Source organism: Hypanus sabinus, chromosome 16 (genome assembly GCF_030144855.1).
Source record: "Hypanus sabinus isolate sHypSab1 chromosome 16, sHypSab1.hap1, whole genome shotgun sequence".
Taxonomy (NCBI): Eukaryota; Metazoa; Chordata; class Chondrichthyes; order Myliobatiformes; family Dasyatidae; genus Hypanus; species Hypanus sabinus.
The window spans coordinates 33865725-33886589 of NC_082721.1; the positions used below are offsets into that span (position 1 = coordinate 33865725).

The 20865-nt window shown below is 42.7% G+C and overlaps 2 protein-coding genes across 4 annotated transcripts in view; one reads left to right on the forward strand and one right to left on the reverse strand.

The window, feature by feature from the left end:
* The first annotated feature begins 286 nt into the window (after positions 1-286).
* LOC132406206 (uncharacterized) lies at positions 287-9030 on the forward strand. Of its 3 annotated transcripts, none has more exons than XR_009516094.1 (4): positions 287-612; positions 3698-6125; positions 6925-7130; positions 8050-9030. XR_009516094.1 is itself a non-coding variant. In XM_059991532.1 (4 exons), exons 2-4 carry the CDS (start codon positions 3792-3794, stop codon positions 8210-8212), a joined length of 1185 nt encoding a protein of 394 aa, XP_059847515.1. In that variant the 5' UTR covers positions 287-612; positions 3698-3791; the 3' UTR covers positions 8213-9028. The 3 variants fall into 3 exon arrangements, 2 of the variants coding, with proteins under 2 accessions (XP_059847515.1, XP_059847513.1); XM_059991532.1 differs by having other exon boundaries at positions 3698-4610; positions 8053-9028; XM_059991530.1 differs by having other exon boundaries at positions 3698-4610; positions 8050-9026.
* Positions 9031-14958: 5928 nt separating this feature from the next.
* The window catches only part of LOC132406207 (phospholipid-transporting ATPase ABCA1-like), a 186715-nt gene continuing 180808 nt past the window's right edge, over positions 14959-20865 (reverse strand). The window contains exon 50 of the mRNA XM_059991533.1: positions 14959-19702. Coding sequence (XP_059847516.1) covers positions 19562-19702 — 141 coding nt within the window. The 3' untranslated portion in view covers positions 14959-19561. The remainder of the gene's footprint in view (positions 19703-20865) is intronic.

A 20865-nucleotide genomic window follows, 5' to 3' on the forward strand; every position in this document is an offset into this window, starting at 1 on the left:
AATTGTCTGTCCTCATGCCAATAGTACCTGTTTCACTTGCCATTTACCCAAGTTAATCTGGTTTCTGGAAAGACATGGCTTGTTGTAATCTGACACTATGATGGTCAATAGATGGAAGATGTACAATGAAATTGTTTCAACAATGCATAAAGCACACAAGAAACTATGTAAATTCCCTGCAAACTGCGTCAAAAACTGTTAGGCAATAATGGTGTTTACTACAGATTACTTAGTGACCTAGGAAACATACCAGACATTCTCTATTTGTTGGGCGTTGCTTGTGGATCGGTAGCATACTCACCTCTGAGTGGGAAAGATCTGGGCTGAAACCTCACACCAGAGAACTGGAAAAATATACAGACCTGGCACCACAGTGTAAAAGGAATACTACAGAGCAGGAGTTGACATCTTTCAGATGAGATATTAAACTGAGGCACCATTTGCTCTTTTTGGAAGATTCCATGGCATTATCTAAGGAAGAGAAGTGGATTTCCTGATAGGATTTAATCAATGCTTACCTCCTAGTCCAGGTCACCAATTACCTTACCTGATTGCTAATGTTGTCCTCTCAGCTAATTTGCACAAATTAGCTGATTTAATTACTACCTTACTGTGAGTATTCTTTAAAAGTACATCAGTTACTGTAAAATGCTTTGAGAAGTTGCAGATAAATATGCCTTTTTATATTTTTGTGTATGTTTGCATGGTGCTATACTGCCAATATTAAACACTGTTTACCCTTACTCCTTTATTTGGTTTGCTCAGTCTTGTACATGGTTACTGCTAGTTTCCAGCTCTGAAAAACTCTAGTAGAAGTTGTTATTCTTCTAATGTTTCAGATTTGGAATCAAATATTTTCAGGAGGTTGACTCTTAATATTGATCACTGTAGTACCCGTTCCCAACTTTTTGAGTCTCTGCTCTGAGCTCCCTTGGGAACTATGTTAAACAGAACTTAATCTTCCTTTGCATCTCCTCCATCAAGCCCACCTCTGAAGCTTTTGAAATTCATGACAGCTTCTACTTCCCACTTTGAGTTACTCTCAAGATTTTTCCAATCAGTTTAAATGCCTGCACAACTACGCACTTGCTTCTGCACAATTCAAGTCTATCTTAAGAGTTGCAGGCTTTCTTTAGCTTTAACCGACTCTAGCCTTGACAGTAATCCCTATCCCCATGTCCCCATCTGATATGTGTAGGAGATCCACAATGTGTTAGCACTGGCTGAGCATTAGAATTGGGAGCAAGAGTGGACTATTCAGTCCCTTGAGACTACACCACCATTCTGTCTGATCTTCTACCCCCAGCACCTGCCACTGTCCACTGTGAGTTAATGTACTGAGAGGTCTGCTTGTGTGCTGTACACCTCTCTGTGACTCTACATAAACCCATACTTCACCTAACACTCAGAGGTTCATTACAAATGTACCATACCTCAGATATTCGGTTTGCTCGTTTTTCAACATTATGTTTGTGTCGTCGTGTGAATGAAATCGCCAGAGAAATTTACTGGTAGATACAAAGCAGCTTCTTTATTTGACAAAACAAGGTGCAGCAGGCATCATATGGAGATGCTTTCGGTGGAAAGGTCTGCTGGCCCAATGTGGGGCTTGATATTTATGTGTTAAGCACAAAGGACAATTCCATATTTACAAAGTATAGACAATGCTTTCTTTTGAAACTACATACAAACTTCACACCTCTTGATTCACATCCATCCCATAGATGCTAGCATTGTCTGGACTGGGATTCACAGCTTTCAGGAATGCATTGTTCCAAACTAAATCCACAATACATTTTCAAGGAACAGAAGACTGGTAGCCAAAGCCATTTGCTGAATATAAATGACCTAAACCCAAAAATCACTTTAACAGTTTTTTTTAATCTTTAATAACTTGTGTTCCAACTTGATGATGAAACTGATTACTTTAGTACATATTTAAGATTAAACCTGCAACTTCCCTGGTGATTCATCTACTGACAGGTATACTTTTAGACATAGGGTCTTACAAAATGCAAATCAGTTCCTTTGTCCAAAAACTCCACTATCAAACTCCCATTTATTTACACTAATCTTTCATGGATCCCATTTTTATCCTCCTCACATTCCCATCAACTCCACCAGATTCTGTCACTTACCCACCCGTGTAACCCTCATCCTGTACAGTTTTACAATGTGTGAAGAAAGTGGAGCATGAAGAAGAAACCCACATCTAAAATAGACTGGTTATAGCACTGAGTTCAGGGTCAGAGCAGTCAGCTGAGGCTGTATGTGTTCCTAGGTGCGAGCATGCACTGAGACAATGTTCACTATCATGTTCAACAGGTGAAAAAACATATGAATAAGTCATCAACATTCTATTTGAGGCTAGAAGCCAGGAACCTGCCCCAGAATTATTTTCGTGTCATTGACATGACATACTGTGGTCTTAGATGCATTAGAGCCAGATTGAATGGTAACTCACTGGGTAACCATGAGCCATGGGAGCAGAATTAGTCCATCCATCCCATCGACTCTGCTCAACCATTCCATCATGGCTGTTCCCGGATCCCACTCAGCCCCATAAACCTGACTTCTCACCATATCCTTTGAAACCTTGACCAAATAGGAGATGATCAACTTCCGCCTTCAATATACGCACGGACTTGGCCTCCAACATAGGCTATGGCAGAGCATTCCACAGATTCACTACTCTCTGGCTAAAAAACTTTCCTCCTTACCTCTGTTCTAAAGGGTCACCCCTCAATTTTGAGGCTGTGCCCTCTAGTTCTGGATATCCCCACAATAGGAAACATCTTCTCCACATCCACCCTATCCAGTCCTTTCAACATTCAGTAGGTTTCAATGAGATTCCCCTGCATTCTTCCAAATTCCAGTGAGTACAGGCCCAAAGCTGCCAAATACTCCTCATATGTTAACCCCTTCATTCCTGGAATCATCCTCATGAACCTCCTCTGGACTCTCTCCAATGACAACGCATCCTTTCTGAGGTATTGGGCCCAAAACTGTTGACAATACTCTAAGTGTGGCCTGACTAGTGTCTTATAAAGGCTTAGCATAAAAAGGAATTTGTTACTATTGGAAGGAGTGACTGAGATTTCTGCTAAATGGAGTCAAAAACTGGCCTCTATTATCAGAGCAAAACAAAAATAAGTTCCACATATTGTGTCTTCACTGAGTGGAGGGTCTCCTGACATTTTTTTTGTCAGGGTGCCAAGATGATTAATTCACCTGCTGGCTATACACACTCACACTGCCTCTCACCTTTTGTCTTCCTTTGATGAATGCGCACAGTTGACCTGTGCTGGATCAGTTAAGAAATTAACTGTTCAGTTCAGAACGGAGGTAGGCAGCTAGAAATTTCGAAGTCTGATCCCTCTCCCACACTCTATGTTGCAGTTTGTTTCTGAACTAAGGAACGGAGCAAAGAGCAGAGCTTGTCCCAGGGTTATCCTGGCCCCTTCACACATGTATGCACAATAGAAAAGGACTACCTGCAGTCAAAACTCATAGTTTTGATAGCCAAAACTGTCAACATTTATTACCTTGATAGGTCTGGAACAACAGCCTAAAGAACTGTTCTTCAAAAGTCAGGGGATGAAGCATGGTGTTTCAAATGGATTTTTGTTTCTTTAAGCTTACAGTGCTGAACTGGTTTCCTTAAGAATAATGTACTGTGTGTTTTCTTAAAATACAGATATCTCAGATTTTGTCACCCAAAAAGCCCCTGAAATTTGACAACAGGCTTGGAGATTGCCAGTGCTTCCGATCTCCACCCCGGGGCCACCTTGATGTCGATCACAATGCCAAGGGTCAGTCTGTACCAGAGCCGGGGAAAGGTCGAGCAGATTCCGTGCCCCCAACCACTGAATGTCAACCTGCTGGTGAGCCGCTGTCTCAGCATCGGTCTCGGGTCATCAGTGAAACGCCCAGTCGCCACAGTGGCCAAAACCAGGAGTAACTGGCGAGCCAGCCTGCAGCATTCCACCTTACCAGCCATTAAATCTCTCCCAAACTCTCAGCTAGCAGAAGTGAGGCGTGGTGGGGAACACGGTAACTCGGAAACACGACCTGTCTTTGCACAACCTCTGCCTCCCAGCAACGTGCAGAGGATCACCGTTGACCTTCGATCAGCTTTAGCCAGGGTCCATGAGCCCTGCGAGCACAACGATGAGACCCTGGACGAACACACCGTGTTGGAAGAGGTGGGCAGGGGCGTTTCACCCAACGCCGGAGACACGTCGGCGTTTGACAGAAGTCAGCAGCCGGCAGACACCGGTAACTGGAAACCGGATCCACACCCAAAGTCTGGAAAAAGTCGAAGTAACGAAAGGTCCTTTGAACGTTTGAAAATCAAAATGCCCTTGCCACCCATAGCGAACCGTCCCAGTGAACGGGAACCGGCTCCCAGGGCCCCTCTCACTTCCTCGGCTCACAACCCAAAGGTCGGCCTCCTCCAAGTCACTAAAGATGGTGCACTGGCAAACCCAGACCATGACTTCCAATCCGCCAGGCGCCAAGGTAACCAATTAGTCCCATTCCCGAAGATATTTCTAACAACTAGCCCGTCCAATGTCTCGGTGAGGGCTGAATGTGCATCGAGACGAGAGGTGAGATGACATTTTACTGTTTTTCGTCCTGTCCGTGTAAGCGGACTTGACTTGGTTTTGCCGGCCACTTTCGCTTGGGTTCGCTTGGGTGTCCGTGTTGTTTTACTGCCCCTCCACTTTGCTACGTGCTTCGTAATTCGGGCTAATTGCTTGTAACTATAACCTCGGGATGTTCACGGTAATTCGTCTTTAACTTTCTATTAACGGGGACGTTTATACCTGTTATGTTACCGCTGATGGCGCAGCTTTGAAGAAGATCGAAGCCGAGTTGGGCAAGTGCTGAGACTTTAAGCAGTTCTTCCTTTGGGATGTCTGCATTATGCCTTTCTATCTGCCAGAGTTCCTTCCTACTCCGGGTGAGAACTTACCCAGAACGGGGAGGTAGACAACTGCCGTTGGCAACGAAGCGGGAAGACCCTCTCGTATGTGGAGTGTATGCGAAACCTGGGGGCGAATGTTCACCTGAGCAAGAAGCTGTGGATTAGTGCTGGGTTCGGCATGCCACGCTTGGCGTGCGTTTCATATCTGTACAGCCAGAATGGGCGGCAGTGAGATCGCGGCCGTCACGTCTTGCCCAAGTGACACAGGATGCGCCTGTGATTTAACTTTTCGGCAGATCTGTTAGGTTTGGGATTTCAATGACGTTCTTTCGTCCATAATAACCTTCCGTGGTTTGAAGTTGCACAATGATTTAATATACTACTAAAGGTTATACCAAAAGTATAATCATACATTGGCTGTATGATTAACACACGTTGCCATTAGGACCCTGACAGTTAGGCCTCCAAACTGTAGCTGGACTGTGGACTACAGATTATAACGGGAAATAGAAAAGGCGTGTCAAAAGGGCAATGTTATGACAGACACAGGACATTTTAACATGCTGGTAGATTGGAAAAATCAGGTTGATGGTGGATCCCAAGAGAGTGAATTTGTTAAATGCCTATTAAATGGCCTTTTAGTGCAATTTGTTGTTGAGCCTACTAGGGGATCAGTTTAACTGGATTGAGAGCTAAGTAATGAACTGGAGGCGATTAGGGAGATTAAGGTAAAGGAACCCTTAGGAGCAGTGATCACAATATGATTGAGTTCAACTTGACATTTGACAGGGAGAGGTTGATAAGGATGATTCCGGGAATGAAAGGGTTATCAGATGAGGAACGTTTGATGGCTTTGAACTGGAATTTAGAAGGTTGGATGGTGAGGGGTGGGATTTCATTAAAGCCTTTCATAGGCTTAGACAGAATACAGGGTGGTTCTCCTCGACCCTGAGGGTAGCCTCAACAGGCACAAAGGGAGGTCATGGACCTACATGTTGGAATAGGAATGGGAATCACAATTAAAATGTTTGGTCATTGGGAAGTTCCGCTTTTGGCAGATGTGCCTGATGTCCGATGGGTCTCACCAATGTAAGGGAGGCTGCACCAGGAACACTGGACGCAATAGACAACTCCAACTGATTCGCAGGTGAAGTGCAGCCTCACCTGAAAGGACTGTTTGGGACCCTGACTGGAGGTGAGTGTGGGGGTGAATGAGCAGGTTTAGCACTTTGGCCGCTTGCAAAGATGTGTGCTGGAGGGAGAGTAGTGCGGAGGGATGAATGGACAAGGCAATCACAGAGGAAGTGATCCCTGTGGAAAGCAGAGGGTGGAGGGAGGTTATGTTTGGTGCTAGGATCTCTTTGGAAACATCAATGGTAGAGGAAGAGAAACTCTGTTCTTTGAAAGAGGTGGATATCTCTTATGGCCTGGAAAGGAAGCTGGGTGAATGGGGGATGGGGGACGATGAAGTAAGAAGCTGGGAGAAGATAGTTGGAAAAGGTAAAGGGCTGGAAAAGGACTCTGATAAGAGCGGACTATGGGGAAAAGAAAGGAGGCAGGCACCAGGAAGAGTTAATAAGAGGGGTGCCAGAGTGAAAAAGAGGGAAGGAGAGGGGAAAAGCTACTGGAAGTTGGAGAAATCAATGTTCATACCATCAGGTAGGATGGTACCTAAATAGAATACTAGGTGTTGCTCCTCCAACCTGAATGTGGCCTCATCATGGCAGAAGAGAAAGCCATGGACCGACATGCTGGAAGGGGAATGGAAATTGGAATTAAAATGGTTGGCCACTGGGAAATCCTACTTTTTGTGAATGGAACAAAAGTTGCTTGATGAGGCGAAGGTAATAGTGAGAGCATGGCCTGGATGGGGTTTTTGTTTGGTAATGAGTGCTGTTTCTTGTTTCAGCACTCCATGTAAATGCACTTACTGGTGGGGAGGGATTTACCTGCAATGGACTGGGCTGTATTTTTTTGCTTTAATTTTTTTTTAGAGAACCTTGACCAACCTGCATGTTAAAGGAATAGATCAGAGTTTTGAGCAATCTGTTGAGGATTCTACAATCCCATTTCATCAGCTGCTACATCAGATGAGGAAAAGAACGTCCAGTGCAAACCATGTGCTGATTACAGAGGTACTGAAGTGTCTGAGGGAGGAACTGTGGTTAACATCACCAAAACCCAAATGTGGCCAGAACGAGTAAGTATCATAGCTGATTCTTGCCCAATTGTTCAGTGAATAAATACCTTCTCTGGGTGATACTGAGCCACAAGGACTAGATTAATTTCTTATTCTGCTGTCAGTCTTTGCTTCTTTTGATAGACAGAGTGAAGGTGCTTAACAAAGCGGTCCCCAATCCACAGTGGCTGTCATGAAGCTGCACCAGATAGAGAATGGAATTACACTGGTTGTAGTGATATTATCAAAAGCTTCTGGACCACTTATGACCCAATATTGCTCACAGAAAATAGCCTCTTAGCAAGATAGCCAAGATCCGTGACAATAATGGTTATGACAAAAGCTGACCTTCATGGGCGGAGCTCTCTAGTGATGGACTGTGGAAAGCACTCTTGATACTTATTTCTAATGGGTTAAGAGTAGGATTTGTATTCTCAATGATAGCTTGGAGAATACTGCTGTGTCAGGATATAAAACTCTTCTTGTAACACATAGAAATAATCTGTTTTTACATTTTAAAACAAAGAGCAATTTTATTCCTTAAGATTCAGCCTGGTTTTATGGCAAGGATAGCATTCATTGACTATCCCAATGTCCCATGTAGAGATAGCTTCTTGAACTTTTCTAGCATAGGCTGTGACTATTCTCACCACAGTACGGATAGTTTGGAAGTTACAGGAATTACGATGAAGGAGCATCTGCTGCCCTCATCACTCCAGGTCTTGAAGGTTACTGGGACAAAATGTTGTATTGGATCCCACAGATGCACCACTGTGGACTGTCATGAACGGAAACAAATAATTAATGTGTTAATGGACTGCAGGAAATGGGAAAATGCTACTGTATTTAGAATTAGGTAATATTTTCTCCAATTATTTTCAGAGATTTATCATATGTTTCTAGTATTGACCATTAAATTGTCATTTGTCTTTTGTTTCAGAAGAGATGCTATTGGTCCTCTATACAACAGAAGAAGTATTCCATTCTATAGAAGGGCTGAGAACAGATTGGATGGTCAGGCAAGATGCATATATCAATCTTCTCCCTTGAGGAGAAATAAATCACCTGTCAAGCTCAGCTTGTCCAAAAACAGGTCATTGTAACAGTGTGGTATTGTGCATGATAATTACAGTGTGGAAGCAGCAGCACAAATCACTTTAGAAACACTATACTTGTGATGGAGAGAGTGCAAGAAAGCATCACCAAAATTACTTTAGGGATGATGGTTTTGGAACAGGGTTGGGTGTGGTTTCCCACAAGGGAATGCCAAGCAGACTGAGCATATACTATCTAGAGTTTAGAAGATTGAGAAGTGATTACATTGAAGCATGCTGCAATCATACAAGCTTGGCAGAGTAAATGTAGGGATGATGCATGTCCTGGCTGGGGTGATTAGGTCCACTTATCAGGGGCCTCCTATCGGTTGTGAATCATTGGAATTCTCAGCCCTGGAGGACTCTGGAGGTTCAGTCACTGAGTATATTCGTAATGGAGATCAAAAGTTTTTTGGACATTACAGTGACCAAGAGGTGAGTGTAGAAGGATAGTGCTGAGGTCACAAATAAGCGATGACACTGACAGAGCAGGATTGAGGGGCCAAATTGCAAGGGCCTGGTGGGGAAGGACCACAGTCTAAGGTCCTTCTCCCATGGGAGTCGAGGGGTGGGGGTTTTTAAATATGAAAGAACAAAGTGCCACATGGGTGGCAAAACATTAGAACTTTGAAAATGTAAAGACAGTAATGGTACCAACTGTAAAGAATTGAAAGTCTTTGAATGGTTATTGTATACAATTTTATATTGGAATAAAGTATATTTTGTTTAATAAAAAGATTGTTTTCTTATGTTCTTTATGGGCAGCTCTGGAAAACATTTGCATGTAATTTTAATTTCTTTTCTGCAGTGTAAAGAAGATACTGCTGGATACATTAAAACTGAAAAGTGTATTGTTAAATTGTAGAAATACAGTATCACTGGGAGTAGAGCATAGTGAGCAGCATTTTCCGTTCTTCTAAAGTGTAAACTGGAGTCAATTAACCAATACTCCGCAATTGTCTTTTTTTAATATTTTTCTTACTGTTCTAAAAAATGAGCCATATGCTTATATGCACATTAAACTCAACGTGAACTAATGTGCATCTGAGCATATGGCTCATTTTTAGAACTGTAAGAAAAATATAAAAAAGACAATTGAGAAGTATTGGTTAATTGACTCCAGTTTATATTTTAGAAGTGTAAAGGTGGTAGGAAAAATTTAGAGATAAAGAGTAATGAGATCAGATTCCCTGAATATGAGTCAGTACAGGAGACAATGTGAGGGGACGAGCATTCAGCATGGTGAATATGCGGGATTGAAGGACAAGATGCACATAAGCTATTTACAACCTAGAGGGACAAAGGGTCAACCATTGTTTTCTATTATGGATGATCAGTTTTCTAAACAGGACTTTTGCATTCACCTAGAGACATTGGGTATAATCAATAATAAAACAAGGAAAACAAGGAGAATTGAAAATCTTTTCTCTTTCAAAGAACCGCTAATTTCTAACATGGTTGGATTATGTAACAGCCGAATTTGGAGATGAAGAGCCAGTACTGTCCTTGACACCAAGGTCGTGCTTAACCAAGATGTGATCAGGAAGTCCAAATAACACTTAAATCAATAGGAAAAATTTCAGTGTAAATCTAGCACTAAATCCGGGGGTTGCTGTTGATCCATCATCTCTGTCCCAGAACAATACCTCTGGGGTTGTTCAGCAAAATAGTCATTATAAGGCCAGATGGAAACATTCATTGACCATCATAGATTATTCAGTTTCAATTGCAAATACTCAGGCGATGAAATAGTCAATAACTGAACACATTATGTTCTGGATAACATTCAAATTTGGGCTGATTTGTGACATCAACATTACCTTCCACAAGTGCCAGCCCATGACCAGCTTCAACATGAGTGAAATGTCCATACAAACTATTCCCTCTGCCATGGGATCACAAGAGCATGCTTGCTGTAGGGACAATCCAGGAGTTTCAGCAACAAAGGAATCGTCAGAGCAATTCAGCCAAAAAGTGCCAGAACTAAAATAGGAATTAAAGCAGAATATGCTGGAAATACTCAACAAGTTGAGTATCTGTGGGTAGAGAACAGGGTTCATATTTCAAACCAATAGAGCAGGGGCAATATTTCATCTGGTCTTTGACCTGAAACATGAAGTCTCTCTTCACAGATGCCGTCTGAGCTGTTTAGTATTTCTAGCACTTTCTGATTTATTTCAGATTCTTGGCATGTATAATATTGTACTTTTGGTTAATTAAAACAAGAACATTTGCCAGAAATGAAACTCTTGGATATGAATTGTAACTTGGAGTTGGAAGAGTCAATTGTTTCTGAAAGCACTTTTCACCTTTTGTTATCACAGCATATGGGTTAATGTTAATTGTAATTGCATTTGAGTCATAAAATGATCCTCTTTATTAATCAAGATTCTGCCTGTGTATTATTTTAAACCAGAACAAATATTTTATATTTCTGACTTTGCTGTGACACTGCACTGATGTTTACACATTTGAGATAATCTCCATGGGCGAGCCTGGCGGTTAGAATTTAGAATTGTTAAACTTGGATTGAATTGCATCAGATTAATCATTCACTGAAAAGCTTGACAATAAGAAGTATAGATTCCATGATAACAGCAAATAATACATCAGGCAGTTAAACTTTACATGTCATGCTGAATAATCCAGATTAAATTACATAATGAAAATTATTGTAAGATGTAATTTGTAAAGACAGATAGTATCTACAGCTCAACTAATCTACTGAAAACCAAATAAACTGTTCATAAATTCTTTGGATTTTTACATGAAGGCTTTCAGTGGATTTCCATATATTTTACAGTCGGGCTTCCTTCTGTGTTTGCAGAGTGTTGCAGGTAATGCCTTTAGCTGCCTCACAGCCCCATTGTAGCAGGTATGAGTCACGTGGAATTTGCACCTTTATCCATAAGTTAGAAATGACACAAAATTTACAATTATGGTAACAATTTGTCATGAGTATTGTAATGAATGGCATCAAAATCAGAATAGACTGACAAGATTCTAAAAAGAGTGAGGCAAGTGGCCATGATGGTGAGCTGTTCATCCGCCGCCTCCATCTCCGAGCCTATTTATTTGGCAAGGGCTCCCCACCCCCCACTGATGACCCCCTATCCCATCTTCAACCTGCTTCCTCTTCTTGGAAACCCCGTCCTGGTCTTCTGCGTGCTTTGGACCCTTTCATTGCCAACTGCCAATGGGACATTAACCTTCTAGATTTTAACACTCCTCTCTCCTATTCCAACTTCACTCCTTCTGAACACTCGGCTCTCCACTCCTGCATTAATCCTAACCACACCATCGAACCCGCAGATAAGGGAGGTGCTGTAGTAGTCTGGTAGACTGACCTCTACCTTGCTGAGGCTCAGTGACAATTGTCAGAAACCTTCTCTTAATTACCCCTCGAACAGGACTCCACCAAGGAGCACCGGGCCATTGTCTCCTACACCATCACCGACCTTATCAACTCTGGGGATTTCCCGTCCACTGCCACTGACCTCATAGCTCCTCCTGTTTCTACCTCCTACCCAAGATCCACAAACCTTTTGTCCAGGTAGACCCATTGTTTCAGCTTGCTCCTGCCCCATTGAACTCATATTAGCACACCTCAACTCAGTTTTATTCCCCCTGGTTCAGTCCCTTCCCACCTACATCCGTGACACCTCACACGCTCAATCTTTTCATGGATTTCAGGTTCCCTGGTCCCCATTTTATTTTTACTATGGATGTCCAGTCCCTGTACACCTCCACCCCAACCAGGAAGGCCTCAAAGTTACCCGTTTCTTTCTGGACACCAGACCCAACCAGTTCCTCCACCTACCGGAACTTGTCCTCACATGAAATAATTTCTCCTTCAGCTCCTCCCACTTCCTTCAACCAAAAGGGGTAGCCTTGGGCACTTGCATGGGTCCCAGCTCTGCCTGTCTGTTTATCGGCTACGTGGAACAGTCTATGTAGCAAACCTACAATGGTGACCGTTCCACACTTTTCCTACGCTACATTGTCGACTGCATTGGTGCTGTTGCAAGGACGAGGCTGAGGACAAACCCAAGTGCAGGACACAGGCGTGGAGGCGTCAGCACCGTCGTGAGGCGTCAGTACCGTCGTGAACAGGGAACCGATATCCAGCAGTCTTTACACGGAGATAAGGCTTACGTAGAATATCCAGGAAATGATGCGGAGCTTAGAACTGATGGTCCTAAGGAATCAGGAAATGAGGTTTACTCGCACTAGAGTCGACCAAAGAACTGGCGAAGCAGGGCTGTGATGCCCGAGTTTTATCGTTAATGAGAACCCAGTGTGCTGTAATTAGTGGAACTGGGAATGACTGGAAATCAGGCAAGGGGATTAAGGCCCATTTAAGGAGGTAATAGCAAGATGGTGAACTGCCAGATGGGACCATGACAGGTGCTGCTTCCTGCACCCTTGCTGAACACGTCAATTTCATCTACTTTGCCTCAAACTTCCACCTGGCCCTCAAATTCACCTGGTCCATTTCTGACACTTCCCTTTCTCGATTTCACTGTCTCCATCTCAGGAGACAGTTTATCTACCGTTGTCTATTATAAACCACAACTACCTGGACAACACATCATCTCACCCTGCTACTTGTGAAAATGCCATCCCCCTTCTCTCACCTCCTCCGTCCCTGCTGCATCTGCTCTCAGGATGAGGCTTTTCATTCTACAATGAAGGAGATGCCCTCCCTTTTCAAAGAAATGGGCTTCCCTTACCCCACCATCAACGCTGCCCTCAACTGCATCTCTTCCACGTCATGCACGTCTGCTCTTACCCCATCCTCCTGCCACCCTACCAGGCATAGGGTTCCTCTTGTCCTCACCTAACACCCCACCAGCCTCTGCGTCCAGCACATAATTCTCCGAAACTTCCAGCACCTCCAACGGGATCCCACGTTTCCCTCCCCCACCCCTCTCACCACTTTCTGCTTTCCGCAGGGATTGCTCCCTACGTGACTCCCTTCTCCATTCGTCTTACCCCAGTGATCTCCTGGCCTGACACTTACCCTTGCAAGTGGAACAAAGTTCCAAGGTGCCTCTACACCTCCTCCCTCACTACCATTCAGGTCCCCAAACAGTCCTTCCAGGCGAGGCAACACTTCACTTGTGAGTCTGTTGGGGTCATAAACTGTGTTCAGTGCTCCCGGTGTGGCCTCTTGTACATTGGTGAGCCCCACTGTAGATTGGGAGACCACTTCGCCAAGCATCTATGCTCCATCTGCCAGAACAAGCGGGATCTCCCAGTGGCCACCCACTTTAACTCAAATTCCCATTCCAATATGTCCATCCATGACCTCCTCCACTGTTGTGATAAGGCTGCACTTAGGTTGGAGGAACAACACCTTATATTCCGTTTGGGTAGCCTCCAACCTGATGGCATAAACAATGATTTCTCAGACTTCCGCTAATGCTTCCACGGTCCCCTTCACCATTTCCCAACCCCTTGTCCCTCTCTCATGTTATCTCCTTGCCTGTCAATCACCTCCCTCTGGTGCTCCCCCACCCCTTTTTCTTTCTTCCATGGCCTTCTGTCTCTTTCACCAATCAACTTCCTAGCTCTTTGCTCATCCTTCCCCCTCCAAGTTTCACCTATCGCCCGGCATTTCTCTCTCCCTTCCCTCATCTTTCAAATCTACTCCTCAGTTTTTTTTTCTCTCCAGTCCTGCCGAAGGGTTTTGGTCCGAAACGTCGACTGTACTTTTTTCCCTACAGATGCTGCCTGGCCTGCTGAGTTCCTCCAGTATTTTGTGTGTGTTTCTCGGATTTCCAGCATCTACAGCCATAAATTGGCCAATTGTAATTCCCTTTACACCTACAACTGTGCTACTGCACACAGCTCCAATTGACTGATCAAACTCGCAGATGACACGACCTTGGCCGGCCTTATTTCAAGCGACGATGAGACAGCCTACAGAGGAGATGTTGACTCCCTGACACAGTGGTGCCAGGATACCGATCTCAATGTCCAAAAAAACAAGAGGGCTGATTGTGGATTACAGGAGGAATGGAGACAGGCTCGTTCTGATGAACATCAATGGGTCTGCAGTTGAGAGGGTGGGTAGTTTCAAGTTCCTCGGTATACACATCACCAATAATCTCACCTGGACTGTACATACCGGCTTTGTGGCAAAAAAAACACAACAGCATCTCTTCCACCTCAGGCGACTAGCATGGGCCCCCAAATCCTCAGGACCTTCTACAGGGCACTACCGAGAGCATCCTAACTGGCTGTGTCACCGCCTGGTACAGGAACTGCACCAGCTTTGATCACTGGGCACTGCAGAGAGTGGTATGTGCATTTGTGGATGTGAACTTCCCTCCATTTGAGGACATTTATAGCAGTAGGTGCAGAAAGGCAGCCTGGAAGATCTGGGACACCAGTCAGCCCAACCATAAACTGCTTCATCTGGCAAATGCTATGACAACATTAAAGCCAAGACCAAGAGGTTACGGGACAGCTTCTGACTACAAGCCTTTAGACTTTTAAATTCAGATGTCTGTACTTTGCGACAGAGTCATAACACAAAGATTTTTACTCCCGGATGTTCTGGGATGGATGTAAGATTTAAAGAAATTCTAATTCTGTAAAGTCTGGAAATAGCAGGTATCAAGTAATCCAGGCATTTGAAAAACAGGGAGAAACACTAAGTGCACAGTGTAATTCACACTTAACACAGTCAAATCAGGTCGATAATGAAGGCATTAAAGGCAAAACACTTTCTCAGTATAGGTCTTTATTTTGTCAAAACTTTGTACACAGTCCGATACAATATTAATAATGAGTGGGAACAGAGGCAACTTTAAGAGAAGCTTTAAAAAGCTGTAACTCGGCTCAAATACACATACTTTATTCTTGTGCATTGTGTACTTAGAAGAAATGATATGTCACCCAATAAATGACCTTAAGAACACTGGAATGTGATTTGGATGAACCTCATCTGAATCAGATCTTCAGCATTTCTATTTCATGAACATTAGTTTTCAAAATATCCAAGCTTGATTCCCAGTCACTAAAAGTCAGTGGATCCAATGGGCTCAGTAACAGGGAAGTATCACCTGGAGCCACACATGTTCTTAAACAGGAATTGCTAGCTTGATGCAGGAATCCTAGTTAATTCTGGCCAGATCAAGTTACTAAGGTCAAGTGTAGATCCTCTCCCGTCACCTTGGTTGCATCAACTGACTTCCTCTTCCTGAAAGCTCCTTATCAAGTTGATCAAAGACTAGCAGAATAAACAATTTGCATTCAGTGATAGAACTCACACCTTCCACATGAGGTTCTACACAGGGACTTTCCAGCCTGCCCCAAAAATGTCCTCCAAAATATTCTGAAAATAATTACAATGAAATTGATTCATAATCTTGTGCAAGTGAAGCTGTAGCAATTTTTTCAGTAGTTTCTGCTCAAAATATTTCTCTGATGTTAAGAAGAAAAATGCATAAAAGAATTCTGACCTGTACTTTTCAGGCAAAGACCCTAGTGTTGGGTTACACTTCCTGCAGGGCTTCTCCAGTGTTTCTGGTGGCAAGGAACATCCCTGAGTGGCTTCATAGGAAACATTGCATAGGTTAAGGCTTTGGACAAAGCCCTAAAGCTCCAAACCCAGTCATACCCACTGGGTATTGGGTCTGCATGTGATTAAGACAACTATGCTTAAAAAATGACAAGGACATTTATCTCTTGTCACATTTGACCAATATTTGGAACAAAAAATGCCCCTTATCCAGACTTTCTCTTCCTTTCCGCAGGACAACATGGAAAACTGGATGAATTCCCAATGTCGCAATTCCTTTCAATGTTTGCCTACAGTTCACTAATAATCACTTCATTCTCAATATATACAATGCGGCTTTTTGTTTCCTTCTGATTTTCCTACTTTTTACAGTCTTCAAATACTAAAGTGCAAATTAACAGAAGCGCAAAACAGTAAAGAACGTAATTTAAAAATAATTTTTAAGGTTGGTTTCAAATACTGGCTTATCTGTAGTTCTCCATTATCAGACAATACCAAGGGGAAATATTTAACTTAGTACTTTGCAGGAATGATATAGATAGCTAGATTCTGCAGAGTACCACTCGATTCGCCTTAAGCGTTCTTGATGGCTACTTCTCAACAAAGTGCAGGGTTCAATGAATGCTCAATACCGCACGAAGCAGCAGTAAGATGGGGTTCTTTTTTCCGAGGATACAGCAGCATTGCTAAGTTTTTATAATCGGCCACAACTAACACCTTCTTTGAAGGATAGGAACACTTCTTTCAGCATGATATAGCAGCACTTGTGATTTGTCCACAGAACCAGGTTCTTGTTCTCAATCAGCCTGTTGTGGCCAGTTACAAAATGGAAGCCCCCTTAAAAGGGAAGGAACATAACATAGTTCTAATTAGAGGATCTGGAAGCTGGAACAGCACCATGTACTGACAGTGGCTACCTGCTTTCAGAACAAAGGGAGAAGAGATCACATCAAATCAACCTCCCATCAACAGTGGACATGAGCCCAAGGATGTGGAGCTCCAGCCTAGTTGAGTGTCTTACTTGCACGTGGATAGGCTGCATGTGCCTCTAGCTCATGCATAAATCTGACTGCTATATTGAGTTCAGTTTCAATTTGGATGGGATTGTTGAAGGGTGATGGGCTGAAGTAGACATGGACATAACTCTGTCATTAGTATACACTTAATGCCATGTCAGTTATAAACAGTCATTTAATTTCCAGGATCTGGGGTTAGATGTTCAGGGCAGGAAAGTCTACGGCCTTCTTGAACAACATAAGGCTTGTTTCAAAAGAAACTTAAAATAACTTATTAATTTCAGCTCTCACAAAATGCAGGAGGAACTCAATGTAATGTATGTGTGTGTGTGTGTGTGTTGCTTTGGATTTCCAGCATCTGCAGAAACTCGTGTTTATACTAATTTCAACTTCTTTCTCCTAATACAACTCCCAGCAGGTTTGGTATGGTTGTAAATTTATCATTTGTAGTGAACTGAAATGTCAGGAGGGTCCAAGATCTGCATTTATAAAGCAGCACTCCAATGATTAAAGTCAGACAATTTCTTTAATGGCATCAAACATAAGCTAAACTTCCATTCTTAAAGGAGGCAACCAGTTTCCTGGGCATCAGTTACTGCCCTGACTCAAGTGCCCTGCCACACAGCTTTCTGTTATCTGATGTGGTGTGCTGGCTTAGACTTGCATCCCACTCCCTTTCCTTCCCTTGGAACTTCTGGTTGGTTGTAAAAGGCCTTCATAGAAAAGCATTTGTTAAACAAGGTATATCAGCTATTGATACATTAACTTACAGACCGAGTCAATGCTATTTGGACCAAAAATCCTGAATGCATGTTAACATGAAGAATCATGCTTGGCTAACAGTTAAAAAGTCATGAAACGTTTTGTGAAATACACATGCACCTGGTGTAGCAGCCTAATAGAATACCCTTTTTGTAAAATATCACACACAAAATGCTGGAGGAACTTAGCAAGTCAGGCAGATCAATGATGTTGACATTCTGGGCTGAGACCCTTCATCAGGACAGGAAAGGAACAGGAAAGAAGCCAGAATAAGGTGGTGCAGGGAGGGGAAGGATTACAAGCTGGAAGGTGATAGGTGAAGCCAGTTGAGGTGGGGGAAAAGTAGATGGAGGGGGGAACCTTTTTTGCAAAATTCCTTTTCAGATGAAGCTGCTCCAGGGTAGAGCTACATTCACGTGCCAGTTCGTTGTCATGTCCTTTCTTGCTAATAGTGCTTTAGAGCAGGGGTTCCCAAGCTGGGGTCCACAGACCCTTTGGTTAATGGTAGGGGTCCATGGTATAAAAAGTGTTGGGAACCCTTGCTTTAGAGTGAGTTGTGGCCCAAAGCTAACATTCTTACCTGAGTCTAAGTGTTGAGTGTTTTGGGTCTCTCTTAACCCAGGCTGAAATCAGCATATTACTGAAGGAGAGCTGTTGGATGTACCATCTTTCAGATCAGGGATTAAATTGAGGGCATTTTCCTTCAAGTGGATATTTAAGATCCCACAGAGCTTCACTTTAAAAAGCAGGCAGATCATATTTGTGTCTCTCAATTAACATCACCAAAACACATTTTCTTGTTATTATTTTTTTGCCAGAGATTCCTGTGTGGAAATTAACAACAATGACTGCAGTTCAGAAACGCTTCATAAATTATAATGTAATTTTGGAAAACTAGAGATCAGAGAAATTATCATAAAAATGGAACTTAAATTGTGCAATTTTTGATCACAAACTATGACTGGGAGTTGGCTGTTAACTTTAACTGCCAACAGCTGTTGTGAACAAAAATACTTTGCTAGTTTAAGAGTGGAGTTTATTTTTACACTAACTTGTCTTCTCTAAATGATTTGTTTATCTTAGAAAAGCAGAAGCTGTTTAGCCTGCGCACAGTATAGATCCTTTGAGTGGAATGTAAACCTAAAAACTATTTATTGAGATGAGAATGCTTGAAGGAATCCTGTTGAGTGCAGGGCCTACTGAAGTTAGCTTCTATTGAATCACTGAAAATTAATGCACAATTGTCACATCCTGACTTTTAGTTGTGAAGTAAGGGCCTGGAAGTTGAAATTGGTAATGGCTCCCCACAGATAAGGCTGCCTTCCTCAACTCTTTTCAGAACAGTTTAGTTAAGGCTTAGATACAATTATCTAGCAAATTTCAACCACCAGACATAATGTGCCATACTATTCCTTCCAATTACCTTTTTTACCTTTTCCTCTCTCCTTAGACATTGTCAGTAAAAAAAAAACCCTGTAACGCTTGGAGTTTTCTCTCTCACTCTACTCTCTCGCCTGGTAGCAGACCACCCCATATCTGCAATATGTTTCAATCTTGTCATTGTGGGTCCCCAGAGGTGGAACAAATGAAGGTTTACTGCAGCTCATCACCCTGCTTTCATTCAATTCAGATTCAGAAAACTCCAGGAATAAAGTGCCAGGTAAACATTGGCTGCAAATGCTAAAAAGCTTAAAAAGTACTGGAAGTGTAGAAAGAAACCATATAAATAAATCAGTCTGTACATGCTTCATCTTTCATACAAATACAGAAAGGAATAATTTAAAAAATAAAACCTCTATTTCTATCCTGTTTATTAATGGTAACTTGAAACAGGGTGGAGGATGATGGGATGGACTGGGCTGGGGAAGATGCTGAGAGAGAGGGGCTTTGAAAGTTGGATGGTGGTGTTCATTGAATCCTTGCAGAGGGGTGACAGGGCTGTCTTCAATAGTCCAGTAACTGATAGCTCAGTCCAGGCACAATCCTTCAACTTACTGTGCTTTGGAATCTTCTGAATTCAACTGGGAAATGATTTAGATCATACCCAGATCATACTGAACTCTCTCTCACATTCTCATCTGCTAGAAAATTTGTGATGCGCTTTACTGTTTCCTTATATTGTGGCCCATGTGTTACAACATCCTTTAAATATTCTTCTTCACTTTGTTCCTTGGCAAAATTGACAAATACCTGGATGAAAAAAAAGGGAAGAGTTAAAATCGCAGGGAATGGAAAATCTAAAATACTCAACTGGAAGAATGTTTATTATTGTCTTGTGGCGACCCACTTCCTAGCACACTCGAACCGGCTCACAAATAGCCAGCGCGCAGGCACGAAGGCCAGGTCCACAACAAAGGGAAAAAGCCTGCGGGGGTTTGTGAGTAGGTGTCCCTTACAGCATCCACGCCCGGGGAGGGCAGGATGAGGGAGGCTTTAAAGCAAGGCTGTGAAGTTCGAATAAAATCATCTTTAATTGCAGTTTACCGACTCCGTGTCATTATTTTAGCGCTGCGTGTAGCACACCGCTACAGTATATTAGAAATAAAAATTTAAATATGCTGGAAATACTCAACAATTTCAGGAAGAATTTGTGGAACGAAATCAAAATGAATGTTTGAAGCCAAAGATGTTCGATCAGTTCAATGAATGGTTTACAACCTCAAACTTTAACCAGCTTCTCGTTCCAGAGATGCTGCCTGACCTGCTGAGTATTTCCAGCATTTTCTGTTTTTTTATTTTATGGCTTCCAGCATCTGCATTTTCAGTTTTAAATTATATATTAGGATTAATTTTGGATTTTAATCTTCCACTTTCATGTGTTCAAACGCTTATTTAGGTTTGGATCTACCATGCATTGGCAAGCCTATGCGATGTTCACTTTTGTGTCTCGATGATAAATTTTTTTATTTTTTATTTTTTTGTTGAGGAGGGGATGTAGTAGGGTTTATGTTGGTGTGGGACAGCTGGGAGGAAGTATTGGCACTGATCTCAACTCTGTCCTTATTAAATGTCCACACCGTCTTTCTAACAGAGATCAATGGATAGTGATAAGGAATGCTGATCAATTTCCTTCTCAGCTCTGGACACACTCATCGTGCTGTCATGGATCTCAGGGTGCAGTCAAATGCTGGCATGTTATCTATTGCAACTGACTTTGTTCTCACTGCCTTGTGAGCTGCTCCAAACTTCAAGTCCTTTTATGAAACCGGACAATATGGGAGTGGAGGACTTGCTTAAGTCCACTCCCGCCTCCTCACCCTGACTGCAGTGATTTTGTAAAGTGGAAAGTGACACCAACTGAGTGTTGCCCTCATCCGTCAGTCCCAAAGGATTAAATTTAATCTCATCCTTAT